The following is a 22458-nucleotide window of genomic DNA, read 5'->3' as shown; positions in this document are numbered from 1 at the left end:
TGCCGCTCGCCGAAAAGCTGCTTTTTAAGACGAACAACACGAAACCGCGAACAGCCGGCGAGGATTACGGGCGCCCCGAAATTGGGGCGAAAGGGGGAATTTGGCAGCCGAAACCGGTGCGGGGTCGCACAGCGCCAAAAACAATGCGGCGCCGGTCGGTTGCGGGATGCCGAGCCGCTAATTAACCTTCACGGTGGGTGGAGAGTTACCCGGTGGGGCGGCACGGTTCGCTTCGGCCGGGGTCTTCGCGCGCGAAAAACAAGCGTCAACCTTTGCACGGAGTCGGCGTCGACTTACAAAACACGGCATCAGCGCGCATAGTTATGCGCCCTTCGCGATATTTCACCCACGGCTTAGGTTTATGCTTTCGCATTTCACCGCAGCCGCAGATCGTATTGTTTTTACACTTTTGGTCCGGTTATAATAGCGTTTTGTTTTCTTGCACCTTGACAGCGTTTCGTTGTCTTGCTGCCTCGACATTTTGGTGCAACAACAATTACGTAACTTGGCAGGCGCCACTTGCGTCATTGTAGACCACAAAGTCAATTCAGCAAAAGTAACCCAATCCCTGGAGTTCGGTATTCCACCGGTAAAAAAACAAGGGCAAGTGCCTGGTGAACACTGGCGGATTGATGTACACCAACGCAGAACATTTAAATAAATCATTCATAGTTACTGAATTGCTTACAAAAGATTTCCGTTTTTGATTAGGTAAGTTGGAAAAAGCTTTTTCTTTTCCAAATTTGTTTTCCATTAACGAAACACAAGTTAAAAATACGTAAACCATGACATATTTTCGAGTTCGGGCTTCATACATTTTCTGCATTTAGGACTTTTGTGGGATTGTACTAAACATATAACTAAAAAACAAGAAAAATGTTGAAGGTAAACTAATCTCGATAGAAAACAGGACCCTGAACAAAATCTTGAAATCATGATATTCATCTCAAATCATGAATATTTTACTCGAAAACGATAAAGCGAAAATCATCACGCACTTGATTGACACGACGACCAACAGGGGTGGATTGGCAAGTTCAACGCCGGTATGTTTTGACCCCACGCGCAAGCCTGAAGTACCCTTGGTCGGCGGCGGCCAAATCATTCGACAAAATGACGCGAAATAGCGCCGTTGTTCACTCGCCGGTTTGTTTTGCCCTAATCGACGAGGAGCCGATCGCGAACGGGGTCAAACGATCGCGTGGCGGCGCTGTGAAGTCCCGGCGCGGAATCCGCTGCCACCGGCGTCGCTTGGCTCGAGCGCAAACGAATCCGGGTGAAATTACAGTCGGAATATTTCGGCTCCCGTGCACGCATCAACCATGCGTCGCAAAACGACATGGCGTTGAGCCGCTTCGGCGAATTCCAGGCTCATCTATCGGGGCTTCGGCATGGAAACACGCCGGAACCCTTCCGTGTTGGATTTTCGCCAATACACGAGAACGCAAGCAGTTGGAAACAAAATGAACATCATATTTTAATTTTTTGGTGTACCCTTACGTTTGTCGCAACTGTATATGTAAGTGGTATCACGAATGTGAAAAATGTCCTTTCGTGCTTTATACTACATTATCAGGGTAACGATAAGGTTATTCTTTGGTCATAAACAAACTTACTGCTTCAGTGTCGTCGCTCAGCAGGCTTTGTACGTAAGCGAAAGTGCATCGATCGGCAAAACAATCGCGCTCCAGTCCAGGGGTTGAGGTCACGTGGAACCGCTGGAGGGCGACATATGCTTTGTGGATATTGGCGCTCAATGACGAGCCGTTCGATCCCGAAACTAAAATATTCCAAGACCGACGCAATAGGAGTTAGTTAAATTAGCTCATTATAGTCATATACAGCATTAAAACAAAGGGATGTTTAGTTTAGCCCTACGCCGAAATAACGATCATCTAAAACTATATTTTATTCATTTGTTTAGGTATTTCTTAGTTAAAAAGAACGAGGTTATGAAGTGAAAAAAATGCACATGTTCGAAATAAATAAAATGTGAAAGGCGAAGTAATTAAAATATGTATAAGAGTATAAAAAAATCTAGAAAATTCAAAAAGGCCTTGAATACACATTCACTCACGACCATATGTTTAGAAAATAATTTACGATATTATTTACGAAAGTAATTTGCTTTTTTTAAGCAATTTAATACCGAGGGGCACAACTAACCTCTCTGTATTGTATTTCTTATAGTAATTACGTGACTTTGTGGATATTCTCCCACGGCCAAACAGCAGTGCACAAAACATACTGCTACCATCGCCCTCAGTTTGAAAATTATATAACCGCGCTCTAATTGCATTTTCAGGGTCTACAAAGAAAAATATCATATAACACATAATGGGGGAAACGCATGCCTTTTGGGATTTTTATAACATGAGACTTTAAACACAAATCAAATCGCTAAATGTCATAATCAGCAGCAGAATCCGTCCGAACGGAAAAGTTTTTCTCCCAACTAGCAAAATTCGTGCGTGCCTGGCTGCAGTAACAAATCAGTCAGTTTTAGAAAACGACAACAACGAAATATACCGATGATTCTCCCGACTAAATGGATAACATCGACGTCTGCGAGACGTGACAAGAGAACAACAGGGCGTGCTCGAGGTTGTGTTTTGACAACTTTGGGACGTTTGCCTTACGCCACGCCAGATACCCAGTCAGCATTGCCCCAAGGCCAAACTTTAAAGCCTATTGAGCTCCCCATTAACCGCCTTTTGTTGTTGTTTTTCTTCCTACGCCATTTGCAGATTACTGGGTATTCGTGACATTCCGAAAAAGACGCGTTAGGTCAATATTTTCTCTACCCTTGTGTAGTCCGGGTCAGCGCTTTTCGAAGCAAACCCAATAAGCAAGATGAGAACGCAGTTTTAAAGGCTGCCTGTCGCGAACCAATAAATCAAGATTACCAGAAAAGGCGGATATAATGACAGTAACATTTTTTAAAGACTGGACGATTCCGGAATACTGTCTGCTATTATCGGAGCAACGACTGGGAGCTTCCCTGAGGTTAGGAAAACAAAATCATATCCTTCGGGAGAAACGTGGCCTTCGACAAGTAGCTTTTAAACGCTCACTTTGTCGTCTCAAGGGCAACACGAGCAATTGTTGTTTTTAAGCTGTTTAGCCTTTTAACTTTTGTTCAAGTGGCATCAATACCAAAATATTGTCGAATTGACACAACTGTATTTTAAGGCTCGTCCTATTCTCAATACTGAACCAAAGCATTTTTCATTACGCTTTTTTTTAAGTGTATTGTCCGCATAACGGAAGTAAAGCAACTAGTGGATAAAACATGGATTAAAGTGTTACATGTTTTCTAATCTGCTTTAACCCCTTCTAAAGTATTAGCGCCGTTACGAAAACTTGGGTGACTTTACAGCCATTTTTTAAGTGCACAAACTTCATTATCCAGGTGGTCAGAGGTTAAATCAAAGTGTTTAGTTTCATGCCTGTCGCTTTCAGCTGACCATGAAAAGACAAAAAGTATTTTGACCCTATATCTAGAACTAATTTAGGCGCTGGTCTAGAATCCTACCACAACGAAACACCTTTTGGGTTAGGGTGCGGGTTAGCGTTTGGGTAAAGGTGGGTCAAGTATTATTATTAAATAAAGAATATAATAATACTTGACCCACCCACACCCAAATGCTAACCCGCAACCTAACTCAAATTTTGTGCGTTGATTTTAGAACTGTGGTAGGATTCTAGACCAGCGCCCTAATTTATTCATATTCAAACAAGTAGGAAAATCTGACAAAATAGAAAATGCCGGCGTCTAACATGTCTTCCGTTCTAACTGCAGGTTTTGATTTTTTCTGTTTCAACAATCATGTTGTTAGCGCACACTGCTCGACCGATTGTTCTAACTATCACAACGTTTGAAGTGGAGTTTCTTTGTCATTGTTTCAAAGGGTTTAAACATTTTTTTTTGTAAACGGTCGCTGTCGAGTGACATATATTCATATATTATTCACTTTTACTATAAAATGTGCCAGTCTTTTATTTTTACCAAATGTTAGACAGCTTTAAAGAAGTTAAAAAAAGAATCGTTCAATTACATTTGTACTTTATTAAAATTAAACGCGTTTATATAAAGACAGTAAAAAGATGGAAGCAAAAACGCAAACAAACAAATTAAAAGTAAAGCGAAGCACGAAAAACGACCAGCATAATTCAAGCACTCTGCGGAGGAACTTTGACACCTTTTCGAAGTATGAGCAGTGAGCACAGGTTTTCATTGAAAACAATTCACCATGTTGCAAAAACATAAAGGTGGTGTGCCTTATACGAGGGTGTAAGTGAAAACATAAAATTGCGTGCGCTCATCAATCAAATCAAAGGCATATGTACAAATGTACACGGATCGCAAATCGCATGGGTGATTGTCCTATTTGAGTTTGACACACGCTTGTAGAAAAAAATTACAAAGTTATGCGAAAATAATGCAGCGATGTGTTTTTGTGCCCAAATCAATGAAAGCAATGTGAAATCAGTGCGAGTAAAAGAAAAATAAGAAAAAATGTGTGCACGTTTGGGAGATATTTGAGGTATGACACATATAGACTTGCGGACATAACGTCAACCCAGTGCCTAAAAACTGCAATCAATAATTTCGCAATAATTACAGATTTGCCCATGTAGGCTACAGACTAAACAGCAAGAAACTGGACTTTGTGTAAGATGTACGTTAAAGTTAATATACCACAACAATCGTCTTATTATTATTTTGGAGACCTCCACCTCCAACGTTCCCAATTCGCACGGGCTGCTCTGGTGTGCGCTTGTGTTGCGCAATGTTCAACCACGACCTTACAGTCCACATCACCGCTGTAGTGTAACGTTAATTGCAAGTAGCAGTAACGCTAGAGTTAAAAACCAGCTTGGAACGTTGGCGTTTCCCCAACTAGTCGTGGTTACCAGGGGCATGTTTTTGTTTAGCACAGTCTGAAGTACGCTTGGAAGGTTGGATGTAGCGTTAACACTTCCCCGACTCATTACAGGTTGTGTGCTGGCTACTAGTTGTGTGCTTTTGCTTGACTGGGTGTGTTGCTTTCCAACTTTAAGGTGGAGGTAAACTTCTGGCTTGCTGTCGACCAGTTTTGCCAATTTGTTTCCAAACTTTTTGGTAACCATGAGTGAGACCATATCAGTACCTGCAAGGAAAATATTTTATTAATTGGGAGCCCATTGAATTTTACATGTCCAATTTTAAAGCGTTTACTACTTTTCGACAAAAACATTACGTCATCAGGGGTATCATAGTCGCGGAAGTCTCTCAAGTTAACGCCACGTCACGAAAACCTAAGGCAAAATTGTACCAGGTTCAGTTTCAGAAAGTCAAACCAGAAGAAGCTCATAAAACCTAAGGAGAACTTGCGCTGTAAATACTCTTGTGAACGCGATACGGATTTTCAAGAACAAAAAAGAAGTACGTTCAATCATCGCTCTCGTACCCAAAAATGCTGACAGGTCGGTATCGGACAACGAACTGAGAAAGAGTGTCATTTTTCGGGCAGAAACCGCGAGAAAGTAAGGCGCGGGTTTGGGGGATAAGTGTTGCGGCGTAATGACATCCAATCAACCGTCACTTCCTGGCTGTGTGGGAGGGTGCGCTGCGAGGTATAAGCGGGGTGGCTGAAAAAGAATCGCTCAAAACAAGTTCACCCCACGCCAGCGCCGCGAGCCTCTTTAACGGTTGGGGTTAGGCGCTCGGGGTGTCGCATTACCATTCCGCGGATAGCGCAGACGCGCTACCTTGCCCGCTTATGCAGAACTGAAATGATCAGAAGGCGAAAATGGGAGGTGAGGCGCCCATATATGCAGCGGACTGTTCGCTCCGGCGTACTTTTTCGGCTGGTCGATTTGGGGAATTAAAAACTCGTTCATTTGTCTGGTGCCCTGTCTCGCTAAGCTATCCGGTTTGCTCTCAACACACAAATTTTAAACGCTAGGGAGCGACCAACCAACACCAAAAAATTATTTAGCGATTTTTCTCCGTAATGGTTAAAGCCCGGAATAAACGTGCCTGTAGCGATTATAATTATGTCATGTTGATTTAACTGAAAGCAAAGGCTGCCGATGACTACACGGGATAACGAGCCCAAATATACACAAGCAACCGCCTGAGGCCGAGCGTTCCGTCGAAACTATGTATTTCGAACACCCGGTCCCTCTGGCGGCAAGCGCTTATTTCGGTTTGTTTTGTTTATATGACCGCGATCGACACTTGTCGATAAGATTGGATGCTTACCGGATTCGGTCGGGGATGCGCGATCCCAGTAAAATTCCTCAAGAGTAATGCAAAAGTCGTGTTATGGGTCTATTGCAGGCGAGAAGATACGATCTCCACATCCGACAAGGAATCTAATTTGATTGTGGCAATCACTGACGGGCACGCCTTCAAAACAGAATTGCTCCGACTGGATGGCATCGAATTGGACCAAAAACGTTGCTGTCAATTTGCGGTCGCGCAACGATTCGACGATGATTTCTTTATAGGTTAAGAAACGATCTGATAAGGCAGGCAAACGCGCAAGAGGCCGATCGCTAAACGCTTTCGCACTTATCGCATACGGCGTCTTGACACCAGCACCTCGTCAACATCGGGTTCAAAATTCGCCACGCCTTGACTGTCCGCGTTCAGTTGTTATTCATATTTATCTAAAAAGATGTTGACGAAATCTCACGATAATAACCGTTTCGCGCGAAGTCGAAATCATACAGGCTTATAAATATCCCGGTGCGCACTACAACTCTAGAGCACTCGTGGCCAGCGGGTCTATATAATTTCGCGACGGGTAATAATTACGCGGTCTGATCAAATGCGATATAGCGCACCGATCAACGCGACAAAGCAAGAGCGAGTGGACCACAAATGGTAACTCTCGTGCGCTATGTAATCACGAAGAGATTATACCGCCGACAAACTAAAAATTTTAGAAGAGTTTAAAATGAGATTACCACTAACCTTGCCACACCACTTAAGTTAGGAATCCGAATACAACACTCAACCGAATGTAAGTCCGCTAAGGAATTTTAGTGCGCAAAACCAAGTAATTAAATTGCTTTTTGTGAATCAATCGAGAGCATATGTCTTCAAGTGGAGCCTATACTAAAACGACATGTGTTTGTTAAAATGGTGACTAGCAGTCTATGTTCTTTCCCGTATCAGGGGATTTAATCTTCAACAGTCTATAAGCCGCTGTTAAGAAAGCGAATAAGATACCCATTGTCAGATCCTCGAACATGGCATGTATTTAATACAACAAGTGAGGAGCGCTTTGATGCATTCATTGGTTCACTCAGACTAGAACGTTATTTGTTTTCGGCGCCAACACACACGCAAGAGAAAGTCAAGCAGCGACCGCTTGTATCGAAAATGTTAAGAACCCTCGTGTGCCAAATGTAAACAAGCTTTGATTTACTGGCCGATCGCCATACTAGCTGGCGACTGTGCAAATTAAATGCCAAAGACCTCTTTAGTTTGGCTAACAAACAAACACAAGGCGAGTCGGGAGTGACGACACGAACAGAAATAGCTAGACACGGAGACGCTCTTCAGTGCGTGATCTCGGCACTTCAATTGGAGGCTGTTTTTCTTGTAAATCGTGAAGCGTAACGATCTACGATTTCCAGATACACACCGCACACGCATATGAGCGCACCTTCAGATACGATCGGCCAAGATAATAGGCTATGCGAGCGCAAGGCAAACTGAAACCATTCACACAAAGGAGACTGTTTCCAAGGCTCTGTAAGACTTCCGCCAAATCGAATTTTAAGGCAAATGATAAGAATTCGAAGCCGACGCCCACTGACAAGAGCGATCTTAAGCGTCAAGCTGTGGAACAACGATCATTTAAGTGGAGAGGTGACCGCTAACCTTAAGACGCCCGAATTGTGGCGCTCGGCCGTAATTGCCTTCCCGGTAATTTCAGAAATGTAGACAGTGACGAGGCTAACTAGTAATGTCGTGACTCGCCTTCGATTGGCGAAGTTCAAACCGCGAAATAACGAGAGGTTTGTTTTTATTTGAGTTGCAAACGCAATATATTCACTTCGTTTGTCAACCGACGACATTTGTATGTTTTACCAGCTGGAGCGTTGGAGCGATGACTGTTTTATGCTAAATATAGAAACCTCAAGGTCCTATTTTGACACTTTGGAACCCGTAGTTATGACTGAATAATTACACCAATTCAGCGAAAGCGTGTAAGTAACAATTTTACGCGAAACGAGGGTCAGATCGACAAATTTTCCTCGTGCCGTGAACCCGTGACACCGCGTTCGCTTTCAGGTCATTCTTGAACAACAAGGAGTTTCGCGTCGTCCGCTCTGTTTCATCATAATCGAAGCGTCTTTTATGACCGGCCGTAAATCGAGCGGCCGCAGTTTTTTATTGTTAGTTGTACGAGGCGAGTGCCGTGCACTGCATGTGTGAGGCAGCGAATTTAAAAACGTCGTCATACAAAATATGTCGTATATGTCGTTCCGACATGATATGTACGGACATATATGGCTGCGAATCGTAGCTTCCCTGTGCTGTCGTGAAAACGCTAGGCCGTAAATAAGACGGATTGTTCGGAAGGCGATATTTCAAAGGTAAGCGCAGTCTCGCACAGAGCGAAGCGCTGCCATTTTATACTTGGGACTCGAAAGCGAAGACGCCTTGCGGGCGCTTTAGCTGTGGCGTTGCCATCGCGAGCTGAACAACAACAACGCGGAAAGCGACAGTTGGAAAACACAAAACGTGAGAGCCTGCCCCGCTGTCGGCCTCCGCGCCGTATCCGACCAAAGTTGGTCAAAACAGGCTATTGTCGCGAAAGGCGGCAAACAAAACAATATGCCCAACGCCAAATGGAGCGTCGCTTTTGCCCAACTCGCCCGCACATTCGATACAGGTGCGAAAGCGCGCGCGATAATCATCGTCTGTCCCGATGCAGGCACAATGGGGCCGGGGGACCGGGGTCGAGGGCCAATTTTGGGGGGTGCTTTGAATTTGACACGCGTCCAGGGGTAACACGTCGATGGCCAATTCGAACGCTTGTCAACAACGCAGGGTGCATAAGCCCTTTTGAAGTCGCGAGTGCCTAAAAACGCTAGAGCGCTCTCACGGCTGGGGTTACTTCGGACGGGAAGCGCGATCTTTTAGAGTAGGTTATTTTTGTTTTCTTCAATATAGGGGAAGTTCAGCATAGGAGAAAATCCATTGCCGAAAGTATTTGTTTATTGGCGCACATGTACAGCTTCTGACACTGTTTAAATTTTGGGCCTTATTATATTCGCATACTTAAAAGAAACATGCGATGAAAATTAACTAATGACCCGGGAAAGCTGATGACTCACTAGGGCTAGGCGAAGGGGATACTTTTACAGTCCCGCGAAAAATTATGTAACGAGCGTTGAGAGATTGACTGACCGGGCCTGGTTGATGAAAGACAATCTTTAACAAATGCCCTAATTGTTTTAAAAGGCCTAGCGCTTGTTCGGCCCGTCCATCACTCGGCTTGGTTTTATTTACAGACGCTCTTGGTTGGCGATAAGGATAATGAGGGAAAAGCTACTGCAGCGAACCCTTCCAAATCCCCCGAACTTTAGGTTTTAGGCGGGGACTCTTTCGTCGGACCAGCTGTGACAATGCTGCCCACTGCGGCAGTCAGGGGTCCAGTCGAGCCGAACTGTGTCCATATTTTTCACGGACAGCCTATCCCCGGTCAGGGTATCCCTAGGCCCCAAGTATGTCGACTCGCGCTTGTGTACATAGCGAGGGGTGACAGCCCAGTGCGAGGCGACTCTCTTAGCGCTTTGTGCTAGGTCATTCGAAAGCGATCCTATTCGAACAAACAAGCGGCGGCGTCGGTAGCAGGGCAAGAGCAAGATCGGGCGATGTTTTGACATTAAAAGCCTTCTGCGTTTTTACAGCTTACTCGCGACGCCCTAGATCAACAAGCCGGACGCCGTCCGACACAATGTCACAATGAAACCCGAGATCCAAATATAGAAAGTGAAAAGCGAATTAATATTGTCCTCTATTTTAATGCTCGTCCAACGCACTATACTTGAACTCTGAGGAGCAAGAACGACGACGTCAAAGATGATTGAGGCTGTACCCTAACTCATGCGCTTAAAACAAAGGCTTCCATTTAACGTGAGCGCCTACTTTTGTTCGGACCATCGCGTTTGTGAAATGGCAGCAAGCGTAACGTTGCATGACCGATGGAACTATGCTTGGCGGGCCTTATGCGCGTGTTTAGAAAAAGCCATAGCTAAATTCCCATTTACAGCGAGCAAAAAATATTAAGCCGAAAATACGTCCGATTTATGTTTATCCGTCGATAGTCGATAAACAGAATGACGCCAACCTTTTACGAAGCACTCGCGATACCATAAAGCCAGAACATAAGGCAGTGAATCACGTATCGTATAGGGTTGTACACTGCTGGCGCTGACAGGTGCTCGTCTGTGTAACATTTCGCCGTAAATACATGCGACATGACTAATCTGGCAGCTTAACAAAATGAAGGCGAAATACCGCGGCATGTCAAAGGTGCTACGATGTTATATAGTTTAAATCTTCGGAGACAACATATTTCTTGAACGAATTTATTGTCGAGCTTTTAACTTTGTTGTGGGCGCAGCGCGGGCCGTTTTACAACTACTTCAAACGCGGTTGTCGTTTACTTAAAACGATTTTCGACGAAGGTGCTTTTACATATTGTAACGTAATGACGCGCTGGTTTGATTTTAGTCGTAGTTTGGAAAAAATCGCACATTGGTTTTCTCAACAAGATATGAAAAAATATCACCGATCGTAATAGCTACGTGCCAAGTGGTAATGATTACATTGGCATTTCTGGCAAGATTACGTACTATTACGAGAATTATAATTATACTTGTGCGTTGCAAACTTGAGAGACTTCACACACTGGAACTGTCGACATGTGGCTATAAGCGAACATAGGATAAGCTAACTATAGAAAACACAAAGGTGAGGCACGCACCTGCGACATTCATGACCTGCACCTTGCCGTCGCTGTCATCGTAGATCACCACGGCGCTGGCGTTGTACCGCTCACCCAGCTTAATCTTGTTGAAGAAGTAGCACTTGCCGCGGCTGATCAAAGCGATCCAGGGCTCGTCCTTGGGAATCTGGTGAGCGTTGGCAATCTCGTGCCCGCATCCGAAGTGGGATGAGCGTCCAGGGTCGACCACGTGCACGACACGCGCGGCAAGGTCACCGATACGAGAATGGTAGCCGAACTTTCCGTGGCCCTCCTTTTTGTTTCGGTGGCCCTCCTTTTTGTCATCCGCGGGCACTCGGATCCTGAGCGTGGCCTCCGTCCAATCGGGATTCTTGGCTGCTGCGGGGACGGCAGGACGAGCAGAGGCCCTTCCCGGTTTCTTGGCCATCTGCACTTTTTTCAGCTCGGCGACGAAGCGAGGATCGGGAAAGTTAAGTTGCTGCTCCTTGGCACCGCCGGCGCTGCCGTCCTTGCCGCCTCGGCGCGCCTTTCGCCGGCGGTGTCGCCTTCGCTTGCCGGATTTGGCGAGCGATTCTCCCGCGAACAGCACCAGCAGGACCACGGTGACGAGCGCGCACATGCGCAGCAGGTTGGCGGCGTTAATGGAAAGCATGTCGTTTGTTACAGTTTTACGATTGTCCAGAGAGGATTAGAACGCTACAGGTGTGCTGCAAAACAAGATCAATATTGAGTTTGACCAATTGCAAAGTCATGCTTGTGAGAAACTACCACTATACTCTATCTATAGCATTATAAACAAAATCAAAAAGGTATTCTATGGAGCACTAAGCTACTGCTACTTTATCCTCGTGATATGACTAATTATGCGAAACCATCGAGTACCGCTGGTGGTTCTTCTCGACAAATCTAAGTATATATCATGAGTGCTACTCTTGCTAAAAACCTCCTCGTCGGCCAAATATCGACAGCAGCCGCCACTAGCAAGTGCGTTGGTAGCAGCACAAGTGGAGCGGGCAGCAACATTGACTCGAGCCTCTCTCGACCCGGCGCCGCTTGGAGACTTTTTTCTGCCGTCTGTAACCTCGCAAAACGCGAGAGAGCGCCCGCGTCGAATGGCATCTTGGCAAGTGCGCACTTTCGTTGATCCGTCGCAATCGCGTTGTGGTCCTACCTTACTAAGTAGCTCGAACGCGCCCGATCGAGATTAGGTCTGCGGCGACCACGACTCGTGGATTTCAAACCAAAGCATACACAACACATACGCGTCACCAGTTATGTAATAATATTGCTATTATAATTATAAAAGAAGCCTGTTCTGACCTTACTAATTGGCTAATTGCTATCTAACATTTTTATAGTTTGTGGTCTACCAGATCACTTTTATAAACTAAACGTCAAAAAAGAGCTCAGGCTAGATTGGCCCACTTTCGGTTTTCGCTCATGAAATCGTCCGCGCGCGCGAGAAAAAAACATTTTGATCAGCTTAGCGGCGGCTTCAAGGGAACAGAGCAATTGGCAGGTAAACCACACAAACATTGCCTCTTCTCTCCAGTGGCGCGGGGTTCCTTCTTAACTTGGCGTAGAGGCCGGACGCGATCACCCGCCGTTCTTCGAGCTTCCAAATGCGCGTGCGAGTGATGAAACAATGCGTCTTTGTTGCGTTTCCCTTTGACGCTGCAACGAAGGTCCCATGCAAATCGGCTGCCCCTGTGATTGCGGAAGCGTAAAATAACTCATGCCCCCCAAAAGCAGTTTTTTACTGTATAAGAATTCCCTATGAAGATCGTGTACCGCGTTGTCTATATCTTAAGGATCTCGTTTAACCTAAACTGATTACGTCGAATTGCCCCTTGCTAAACTTCTTTGTGTTACTGTGAGCAACAACATGAATGATGACAGCCAAATACCCGGCAAAGGCAACAAACCATTCGTTATACTTTCCCATAAGCTTTACTTGTAATGTCAGTCACATTAACTACAGACGACAAATTACGAAAATTGACTCATAATTACTATACCCTTTCCTTTGATAACTCATTTTGGAATAACTAAAGCCATATAAATAATTAATACGTTTCTAGAGATTTTTTTATATCAGCCCTGTCTCTGAAACTCACAGACATTTGTATATATTTTGACATCATCGACATTTTAAGGTAGCTTTCATAAACAAACTACACCGTGTCTATCACTAATAACTTTCACGCATCTGCGCCTGCAGAGTGCAGCGTGTGATGGTAATTGGGAAGGACAAGACACGTCTTATAAGTCGCAGTCGCACAATGGTCATTGGCGCGAGCCTTTTTCTCGCGAGGGTCCAGCGCCCTTCTCCGCTCTATCGCAGTCGTGTGCCTCGAGAAGGTGAGGCGCGCGATTGCACGTCAATTAAGCGCAAGGATAATTCCCGATAAGGGCTCTTCGCCGCCAACAGCCAGCATTGGGTCTTGCTCTCCTAGCAGCATGTTTGGTAAACAGCCGTACCAAAGAAAAAGCAGGCTGCATTGGGGCCGCACTGGGTTTGAGCCGATTTCTTAGGTTCTCCTGTGGTCGTGTCGCTGGCTAAATCCTCACCATACGTCAACGTCGCTTGCTCGACGAAGCGAGTCGGGACCTAAGCAGCCCGCCGACCAAGCAAGAGTGACATTTGCTCATTTATCTACTGACATTAGACTGACACTGCAGTATGCACTTTAAGCGCAGCCTCGGCATTGCTTGTAAAGGCCATTTTATTCGCGGGCTCACACCGAAGGGACAAATACACAAGTTGGTTAAAAATCTCTAAAGTCATGCATATGGTACGTCATTTAACCAGCGGTCAAACCTTTTTTATCAAACAAATTTCCAAGAAGTCCAATTATTAGAACTTAAGTTGTCTTTATAGGAAAATCAGATGCAAGTTATATTTAAACTCGGTTCAAATATAACATATGCAGCACGGTTAAAGTAAATCGACGAGTCCAATTTCTGACATAAGGTCAATCTATTGTACTTTGCGTAAAGCGCAAGCTTCCAACTTCTGAACTACGACTGTCGGGCCAAAAGTTGTCGGCAGACCTGGTTTGGGTCGCGACCTTGACATCTGTTGCGTAACTTTGCGAGCACTAATTGGCTTAACCCTGGACTTATTTTGGAGCGCATCAGCGCGAAACTGAGCCAGCTGCTGGCGAAATTTGTTAGTGATTGGCTCGGTTTTGTTTTCGCAAGTCTTGCTTAAATCGTTATTCACAGCGTTTAATCAGGGGTAAGAGTAGAATAATTTTCCTCCCGATATAACTAAATATTTCCATAGATGACGTCAAAAGTTAGGTCATAATGGGATGTCTAAAACAAATAATGTTAGAACACCTTAGTATATATGTTCACCACCTTAGGACACCTTAGTATATATGTTCGATGTCGTGCAAAAGTATACGACTAAAATCTTCGTCCTAATACATTGAAGGATATGGCGGTATGACCTGGTTTAAACAGAAGGTTTATTTGCCCGTACGGCGTGCCGGCCATAATTATTATTTGGCAGATACACTGCTGTTTCCACAGAATATATTTTACGGGAATGCTGTTTCTGGTCGTTCCGGCTTACTTTTACTACTTTGTGTAAAAGGCTATTATCTATCTGGCGATCAAAAGATTAAGATTTTCGACTGGAATAGATTTTGCGTCCTGCTTTAGAATTAACCAGATCTGATATTAACACGTTTTAATGTCGATGTAAGAAGTACGAATACCGTACACCAAAAATAGCAAATTTTGAATAATTTAACCACAATGAATGAATAGCACAAAATTGACTTTCGTGTAGAGGTATTCGATAATATTACTGTTCCCGCAAACAGCTGTTAACGGTGTTGTGTTCCGCATAAAATTTGTAAATGCAACCTAAAGTTAATTTATAAGTTCTGCGGAAACGTTGCTGCAATATTGGTCGTCTAAGTCGTATTATATGTTGTGTATTTTATCCAACTCTAAAAATGTGCAAAACTTTGTGTGAATTGAAATGAAATATATTTATGAGTTTTCGAAACTATAAAAATATACAAAGTAAGTGTATGGTTCTTGTGATACAACAATATAGTTTTCTCACCTGTGAAAGAGACAATTCATGTCGTTTAACGTTATCACCGATATAATCTACTTTGCGATTATAGGTGAGGTAAAAACAACACCAGCATTCCAAAAACAATATGTCGAATCTCCTACGTAAACATAAGCTTCCAGCTTGTTATCTGTTATTCCACTGCCAATGGCGTAACGATGACCAAAACGATAACAACCCGTCGTCCTAATCCGCGCGAAATAATAAAAGATAAACAGGCTTCGATAATCCCTCGCCCGACGCCCCTTCCCTTCAAAAACAAACAACAAGTGTCTATACAAGTGATGTTATTTTAGGTTATAACGACGCGAACAAAAAGGCTAAAACATTTGTTCACCACAACTCTGAAACGAAAACGCTGACGCAGAATGGCATATACGTGACAAGGCGAGTTGTCCGATTTCTTTTTGTTTGTTGATGCTTGTCACCTCGAATCCATTAATGGCGCCCAAGCAGGTTGTCGCTTTTGCGGCTTCTGGTATTTAGCAAGACTGCGTATGTATATATGGTGGAGATGCGGGTTTTTTTAAAGGAGAAACGATTTAACCTTGGCCATAACAGAAAATTAAGTACAAACTCTCCACACTGATAATAATTCAACTGGTGTTCTGTGAGTTACCGTATACCAAAAATGTTTCGCGGGTGTCAACATTCTATTGATGTTGAACGCATGACCAATCTTTGACGCACGGGACCCCGTAAGCAACGTTTAAAGATGTACACGACGGCGCAATGTTACGCAAATGTGTGTTTTTATTTCCCTTTTAGCGAAACTACAATAAGGTAACCGAAACAGTAAACACGATGTGGAGTCGCACGTATAATGTACACAAATATTCAGCTAACGTCATTGCTATGTTAACAGCCATCATTTACAATTAAATATTTAAATTGTATAGTGTCGAATAACAAAGAATGAGTGTTTGAACCAAACATTACAGTTGCTCTATGTAAAGTTTTATTAATATACATGTTTACACTTATTATTATCAATCACCTAAGACTCAGAGCGACAAAAACTATGGCGTGTTGACAATGATCTGATATAGCTTGAACCGCGGCTAGCATTACAAAGATGACCACCCCAGTAAAGGAATGTTAATGACTTTACCCTTACACCCTTTTTTGGGTACTCGCCACAACGAAACATTCGCTTGGGTTACGCAAACAAACCCAGAAAGAGATTTTGTTGCGTGGGAACGCCCGACACATTGGGACAGAACCGTGTCATCTCGCCTTGGCGAGGAAAAGCACAAAGGCCAGGGTCAAGAGGCGCCAGGAAGAGACAGTATCCTTCTGGTTTGGCGTACTTATACGAAGAATAACAGCTCTTACACCTGGTGTGTCGAACAAAATAAAACAGAGATTGTCCTAAACTATAGAGCCCGGTCCTTGTGTGACGTAAAAAAGTGGCGGTATAATTTGCGGCGATTCTTTGCCATTAGCCGGGGCGATTACATTTGGAATTCAGGTTGGCCCTTACTTAGCAAAACCAACAAGGGAGTGTTCCACTCAAAGTTTGAGTAGTTCTTAAATGCACACCTTTTTTGCTAAAATTTCACCGCCGGACCTAAAGGCCTTTTAACATAGCGTTCTCAGTTAAACCTATGCCATATTACTAGCGTCAAGTGTAAACATGGAAACCTGGAATGAAACTTAAGCTAGCCAACTAACGAATTGTTTAATGGAGCTAACTTATTTAAACTGTTTGACCACCAATGTACTGATACCAGCATGAAAATAAAAATATTCAAATAAAACTAAAAAAATATCTGGTCATTACAAATAAGGCTCATTGTTTTTTCCTCTAAAATTGATAGCATAGTTAAAAATATTACTCATAATTTGTTTGCTTGTGACTAAGATGCAATATTTTATTTTTTGTTCAACATATCGTCCACGCAACGGAAGCATCTCAGCATGTAAGAAACGCAACAAGCAAACACGGCCTGTGTTTGACTTTGTGAGGTGGCGATATCCTGCCGGCACTGCACACAAGAGGCACGTGCAGCCCCATGCACATTACCGCACTGCGACTTCCGCATCCTGTGCAGCGTTTCCACTTGTTCGCTTGTCCCCGTGGACCTCGTGTATGTTTAAAGTCTGTCGCCCCTTTTAGTCGCACTCGAATGAAATATTTGTCCGGTCAACTGGCTGGCGCATACTTTGCGAAATCGGGTCACCTGGCTTTGGCAATGGGACGGACAATGGCCTCGCGCGCTATTTCGATTGTTCTTGCTGCGGCAGAATTGCGACTAATAAATGACGTCTCGCTGAGCCGACCAATCTCGTTCCATGCCGGTTCCATACAAATAAGGCACAAATTGGGGTCATTTGTGCCGACGCGTCATTGTCGGGGCCTGGGAATCGGCGTGTTGAATAAACTACGCCACACTCAGCTACATCATTTAACCCGAACGATGTTGTTTGATGTAATTATTTTTAGTACGCATAAAACATAATAATAAAATGCATTCTTAAACAAGATTGGCAATAAACTCATTTCAAAAATGGTTTGTTAAGGTAAGGTTTTCCAAAAACATTAATTGGCTGACTTTTCATTGCAAAGCGTCTCAGCTTGCTTGCAAAATAAATGTGGCAGCTGTTTATAGCATTACGCCAAGAACGAACTTCCTACTTTCGAGGATTAAGAAGTGCGCAATTGTCAACTTTGATGCATTTTAAATTGCCACGTGCAGAGCTGCTAAGCTGACGCGCGTGCTGCCAACTTACCAAAAGCTAAGCCAGCGATTGCGCGCTAATTGTTGTTACTGTTTTTGCAAGCTGCAAAATCCCTTTTGTTTCCGCCTTTAATAAGGAAGTGCGCGACTTGGATTCCCCACTCTGTGGTATTTGTTCTCTTTGTTGCTCGTTATGAGGACGTTGGCTTTCATCAAAGAACATTGTTTTATTTGCATTTACTGTTTTGGTGCTTTGCTTGTCAGTCAACTTTCCCTTACATTAAAAACAGCTGGAAGCTATACATACTGGATTGAGATTTTATTGTAGGCTATAGTCAGCGTTAAGTTTGTTTATACAAGAGGCGTCTCCTAAATTAATTTGCGACGAATAGACACAACGGGACAATTGGTATGACGCGTCTTTCCAAAAGACCATGTTAATTTAAAAAGCAAGACGGTTTGATTAAAAAAAGCACTGACAAAAACGTGTTCAGACAAAAAACTTTAGTTTGATCTTGACGTTGTTTATCTCAAGGCTAAACAACGCACATTTAAATCTGACAAATGAATATCCAATGGAATGTTTTTCATCAGACATATTATTTTCAGTCTTTTAAAATGGGGTTTTGCGAATTTAAAGTAGATACATTTTTGGTCCGGGTAAAGTGAAAATGTTTTTATGAAGACTTGGACAATACAGTAGCCTATAGACAAGACTTGAAGTTTTCGGCCTTTAAAAAAACGACTGATTAGGGAAGGCTAGTACAGTGGATAACAATCTAACAGACACAAAATATTCCAATTGAAGTCTATACAGATGAATTTTTCTGATATTCAGATGAAATTTCTCACAATGGACAATTGTGAGTTAGAAAAACGGCTTCAATCATAACCAAAATGGGCAACTAGAAACATACAACTTTACCCGAAATAGGATCATGACATCACACAGCGTGAGTGACTGAAGGTGTTCCCTAAAGCCACGAAAACAATAGCAAACCTCCAGCGTAACGTAATTGAGGCCTGTCAGGTGCAATTATTCCACAAAGGCACTCGCGCAACCCAGAACCAGTCGGACCAACACTAGTTGTTTTCTCGAGCTTAGTGGTTTTGTTGAAAAGCATGTAATATGATTTGATACCCATTTTTGGTGTTAAAGTCGTCCGGCCTGTGGATTGTTTGCGTACTTAATCTTATTTTGTTTGGTAATACGAAGTTCTGTCAAACGAAAACTACTGTTTTGTAGGCTACAATTAAAAGAACGTACTACTATAACAGGGGTTCTTAAACTTTTTTCACCGCGTACCCCTAAAATTATATTTTGCTTCACGTGGACCCCTGGACCCCTGTAGGCAAGAAAATATTGAAAAGGATCTCATAAATTGACGTCACAATCAAATAGCTTGTCAGAAATATGCTGATGGTTCAAGTAAAAAGGAGTCTAGCATTCAGTGGTGAAACGTTTCATTTTTAATTAAACTCTTTTTTTAATTTGATTACTTTTCAAACGTACACTAATATTTCAATTTGGCCTTCATGGACCCCCTGAAATTAGTTACGTTCCCCCAAGGGGTCCATGGACCCCAGTTTAAGAACCCTTGTTTAATGATTCAAACACCTTATAATTTAGAGGAAATTAGCCTTGATTTCGTCGCTCACGTTGCATCTCCTACATGGTCTAGTGGTTAGGATTCCTGGCTTTCACCCAGGCGGCCCGGGTTCGATTCCCGGTGTAGGAAACTTTGCATTGGTGGTTCAGTGGTAGAATCCTCGCCTGCCACGCGGGGGGCCCGGGTTCGATTCCCGGCCAATGCAACCTTTTAATGTTTAAATGTCATTTTGTCCTTTTTGCTGCAACACATCGGTCTACCCCACCAAAAATGTTTAGGATGGCACATTTAAACATTAATGACGACACATTAAAACCTCGGTTCAGCAAGATCTTAATATTTTTTAAATGTGACATCATAATTCAAGCAATCATAGGAAGGGTGTTGTTCTCGAACAAATGTCGTGCAACTATGTACAGTAACCGGTTAATAATCGCGCAAAACGTAAAAAAATATACGTCGCTTTTAACTTATAGATTTAGGTACGGTATGTAAAGTCATAAAAAACAGTTTAAGGTGGAAGAATGGGTTCAAAAGTGCCTTAGTCATAAAGACTCATAACTATGTGGCTGTGCTACTGTACTGCTACTAAATTTCCCCTTGAATGTAAAGATCATTCAAATTTTACTTTACTCGGAAATTGTCAGGCCGCTCTTTGTTTAGCATCCTGATTAGGCGTGGTGAATTTTGTTCTTAAAAGTAAGGTATAATGCTTTGATATTTAAATGCAATGTCATTTTAAATTGGTACGTTAAATATTCCCTCTATTATTGTCGCAGTTGGCCTTTGGTTTAATTTAAATGACAGCACTGTCAATGAAATAGCAAGTCAAAAAGGTTAAACACAGATGTGGAAATAAAATAATTTTCTTACCAGAAACGATGATTTTTTTTGTTTTCAGAGATAACGTCACAAAATTACGTCAAAGTAGGTCTTCTTAAATACATATCAGGCAACCTGAGGTTATCGTTAGATGTAGTACTCTAACATGAAACTAAAATCCCAGTTTAAATACATACAAGGAGATGGCAGGATGGCCTGGTAAAAGAGGACCACGACCTGATAAAAAAACATTGTTTTATCTATAGGGCGAACCTGCAAATAATATTTTACCGGAATACCGTTCCGCATGGTCCCGGTTTTCATACGACACTAGTCAAAAAGCACTTGATTGTAGTCAAACACCTCTGCCTACGTTCTACACAATATTTTGAATGCAAAAATATTATTTGTTACTGCAAAAGTTTTTTTTTTTATTAATATAGGCTAGCCTTTTCTTTAAATTTTTAATCTAATATAACGTCATGTTAATCGAAATTAGCGATGGACTTTTAAAACTTGTTTGCAAAATTTTTGGTGTCTGCACTACCGGTAAGCCTAAATATTTTATATTGTCACATTTTTGTCACTTCGAAATTTGTCGTTTTGAAGCCATCAACAAAGTAGAACAATATTTATCTTAACATTAAGGGGAAAATGTATGGATTTGTTGAATTGGTCTATATTACTGGTAAACAGGATGTCTACTGATTTCCGTTACATGCCTGTCGGTGCATTACGGCGTGTGCAAAGTGGTGCCTTTATCGGATATATCCGACACTGCGACAGAATCAGAGATATCGGAATTTGCCGTTATGACACAATCAGGTCGCCGACGTTTACACGAGGATGCAGTGTTACGTCGAGACTTCGTCGGCACCCTTTCGTAATCGCGCTGAACCAGAGGTTTCTGTGTCTATGTAGGTTGAAACAACTAGTTTTAATTATCCTAACTATAGCATAGTTGCAAATTTATTTTCGCGAGGAAATTTTATTCGTTTTTTATCTTAATTATTTATATTCATGGCCGTCGACAGAACTACTTTTGTGCAAAATGTGTTTGTAAAAATGAAAAATATACACTTTTCCTAAAGATCGTAAAAAGTGTCAAATGACTAAACATGTTTTGTTGGCGTGTGTAATTTTCTTTTAAGTCGGAATAAAGATAAAATATGTCAAAAAATAACGGTGTTGACTTACGATTATTGGTCACAAGGTAGATGTACTCTGCGTATAATTCCGTCCTATATAAGCAGGTTTATTTAAGATTTGGCAACCGATCAGCAATTTTGACAGACCGCAACTATTTCATTTTAGACTACTGAATTTCAGCTATTGAGCCAATGTTTAGAGAAATCGTTTAAACAGTTTCGGTCCCTCAAATCACCTTAAAAAGGGAAACCAAATTAAAAAATATTTTCTTTAAATTCCTTCTTAGTCCAAAAAATCGAACGAAGCCTATATTGAAAGCATGTCTGCCAGATTATTATCTATGTAATTTATTGTCTGAAGAGCGGTTAAAGCAAAATCTTCGTTAGGGTATACAGGTCTATCGTCAAGCTGACTAATCTCTCGACTTACTGAACAAACCGGTTTAAACATGTTTAAATAGCAAAAACGACGGCCTTTTGTCTAAAAATAGACTGAAATAAAGTTGCCATATGAAAACATAAACAGCGGAACAGCTTTAGTCATGACGTCAACCATATAAAGGGCTAAGGTGCGACTGAAGAAACAACTTCGTTTAACCACGATCCCTTTAAGCTGGCAATTTTCCGCTTGTCCTGGCATTCCCTTTACATCGACAAAGTCACATTTAATTCGACTGCAAGCTTGACGACATTTTCAGGAGATCTGTTGTGGCGAGCCGGGGATTTGTTTGCGATCAAAAGCGGTAGTTATTCCCAATCCAGGAGCCTGCAATTTCGCTTTGCTCCTGCGTATAGCCTCGCGCTTTTCTCATCACGGTTCAAGTAGAGCGCGACCTATGTCGTCAAGCCGCGAGGCGTAGGTAGATGTCGTCTCAGCGGCACCTGTTATTTCACGGAAGTTTTGCACGTGCTTTTGCCAAGCGTGTAATAAGGCACAACCTTGTTATTTGAGATTACGCGCCTTTCCAAACTCGACAACGAGTTCAGGCGCCGGCGACTTTTGAACGTCGGGGGCGACACAGAGGCTTAAATGTCTGAAATTTGACCAAGATGAGGCGGAAAATAGCTCGCACAGTTAATGTGGTTGCGCACAAACATAAGAGGCTATATTTGTTTTCT

The 22458-nt window shown here is 42.7% G+C and overlaps 1 protein-coding gene and 2 non-coding genes across 3 annotated transcripts; 2 read left to right on the top strand and 1 right to left on the bottom strand.

The window, feature by feature from the left end:
- Positions 1 to 4049: 4049 nt before the first annotated feature.
- On the bottom strand, positions 4050 to 11685 carry LOC146160737 (uncharacterized). Its single transcript, XM_083385346.1, has 2 exons — positions 11001 to 11685; positions 4050 to 5153 (listed from the first exon to the last, which is right to left on the bottom strand). The coding sequence occupies exons 1-2, from the start codon at positions 11632 to 11634 to the stop codon at positions 4822 to 4824; spliced, it is 966 nt and encodes a 321-aa protein (XP_083241472.1). The 5' UTR covers positions 11635 to 11685; the 3' UTR covers positions 4050 to 4821.
- Positions 11686 to 19426: 7741 nt separating this feature from the next.
- On the top strand, positions 19427 to 19498 carry Trnae-uuc (transfer RNA glutamic acid (anticodon UUC)). The gene has a single exon. It is a non-coding gene; the product is annotated as a tRNA-Glu (tRNA).
- A 5-nt stretch (positions 19499 to 19503) lies between these two features.
- Positions 19504 to 19574, top strand: Trnag-gcc (transfer RNA glycine (anticodon GCC)). Its single transcript has one exon. It is a non-coding gene; the product is annotated as a tRNA-Gly (tRNA).
- Positions 19575 to 22458: the final 2884 nt, after the last annotated feature.

This window comes from Ascidiella aspersa, chromosome 3 (assembly GCF_963924565.1).
Source record: "Ascidiella aspersa chromosome 3, kaAscAspe10.2, whole genome shotgun sequence".
NCBI classification, from domain to species: domain Eukaryota; kingdom Metazoa; phylum Chordata; class Ascidiacea; order Phlebobranchia; family Ascidiidae; genus Ascidiella; species Ascidiella aspersa.
This window is presented reverse-complemented; position numbering and strand designations above follow the sequence as displayed.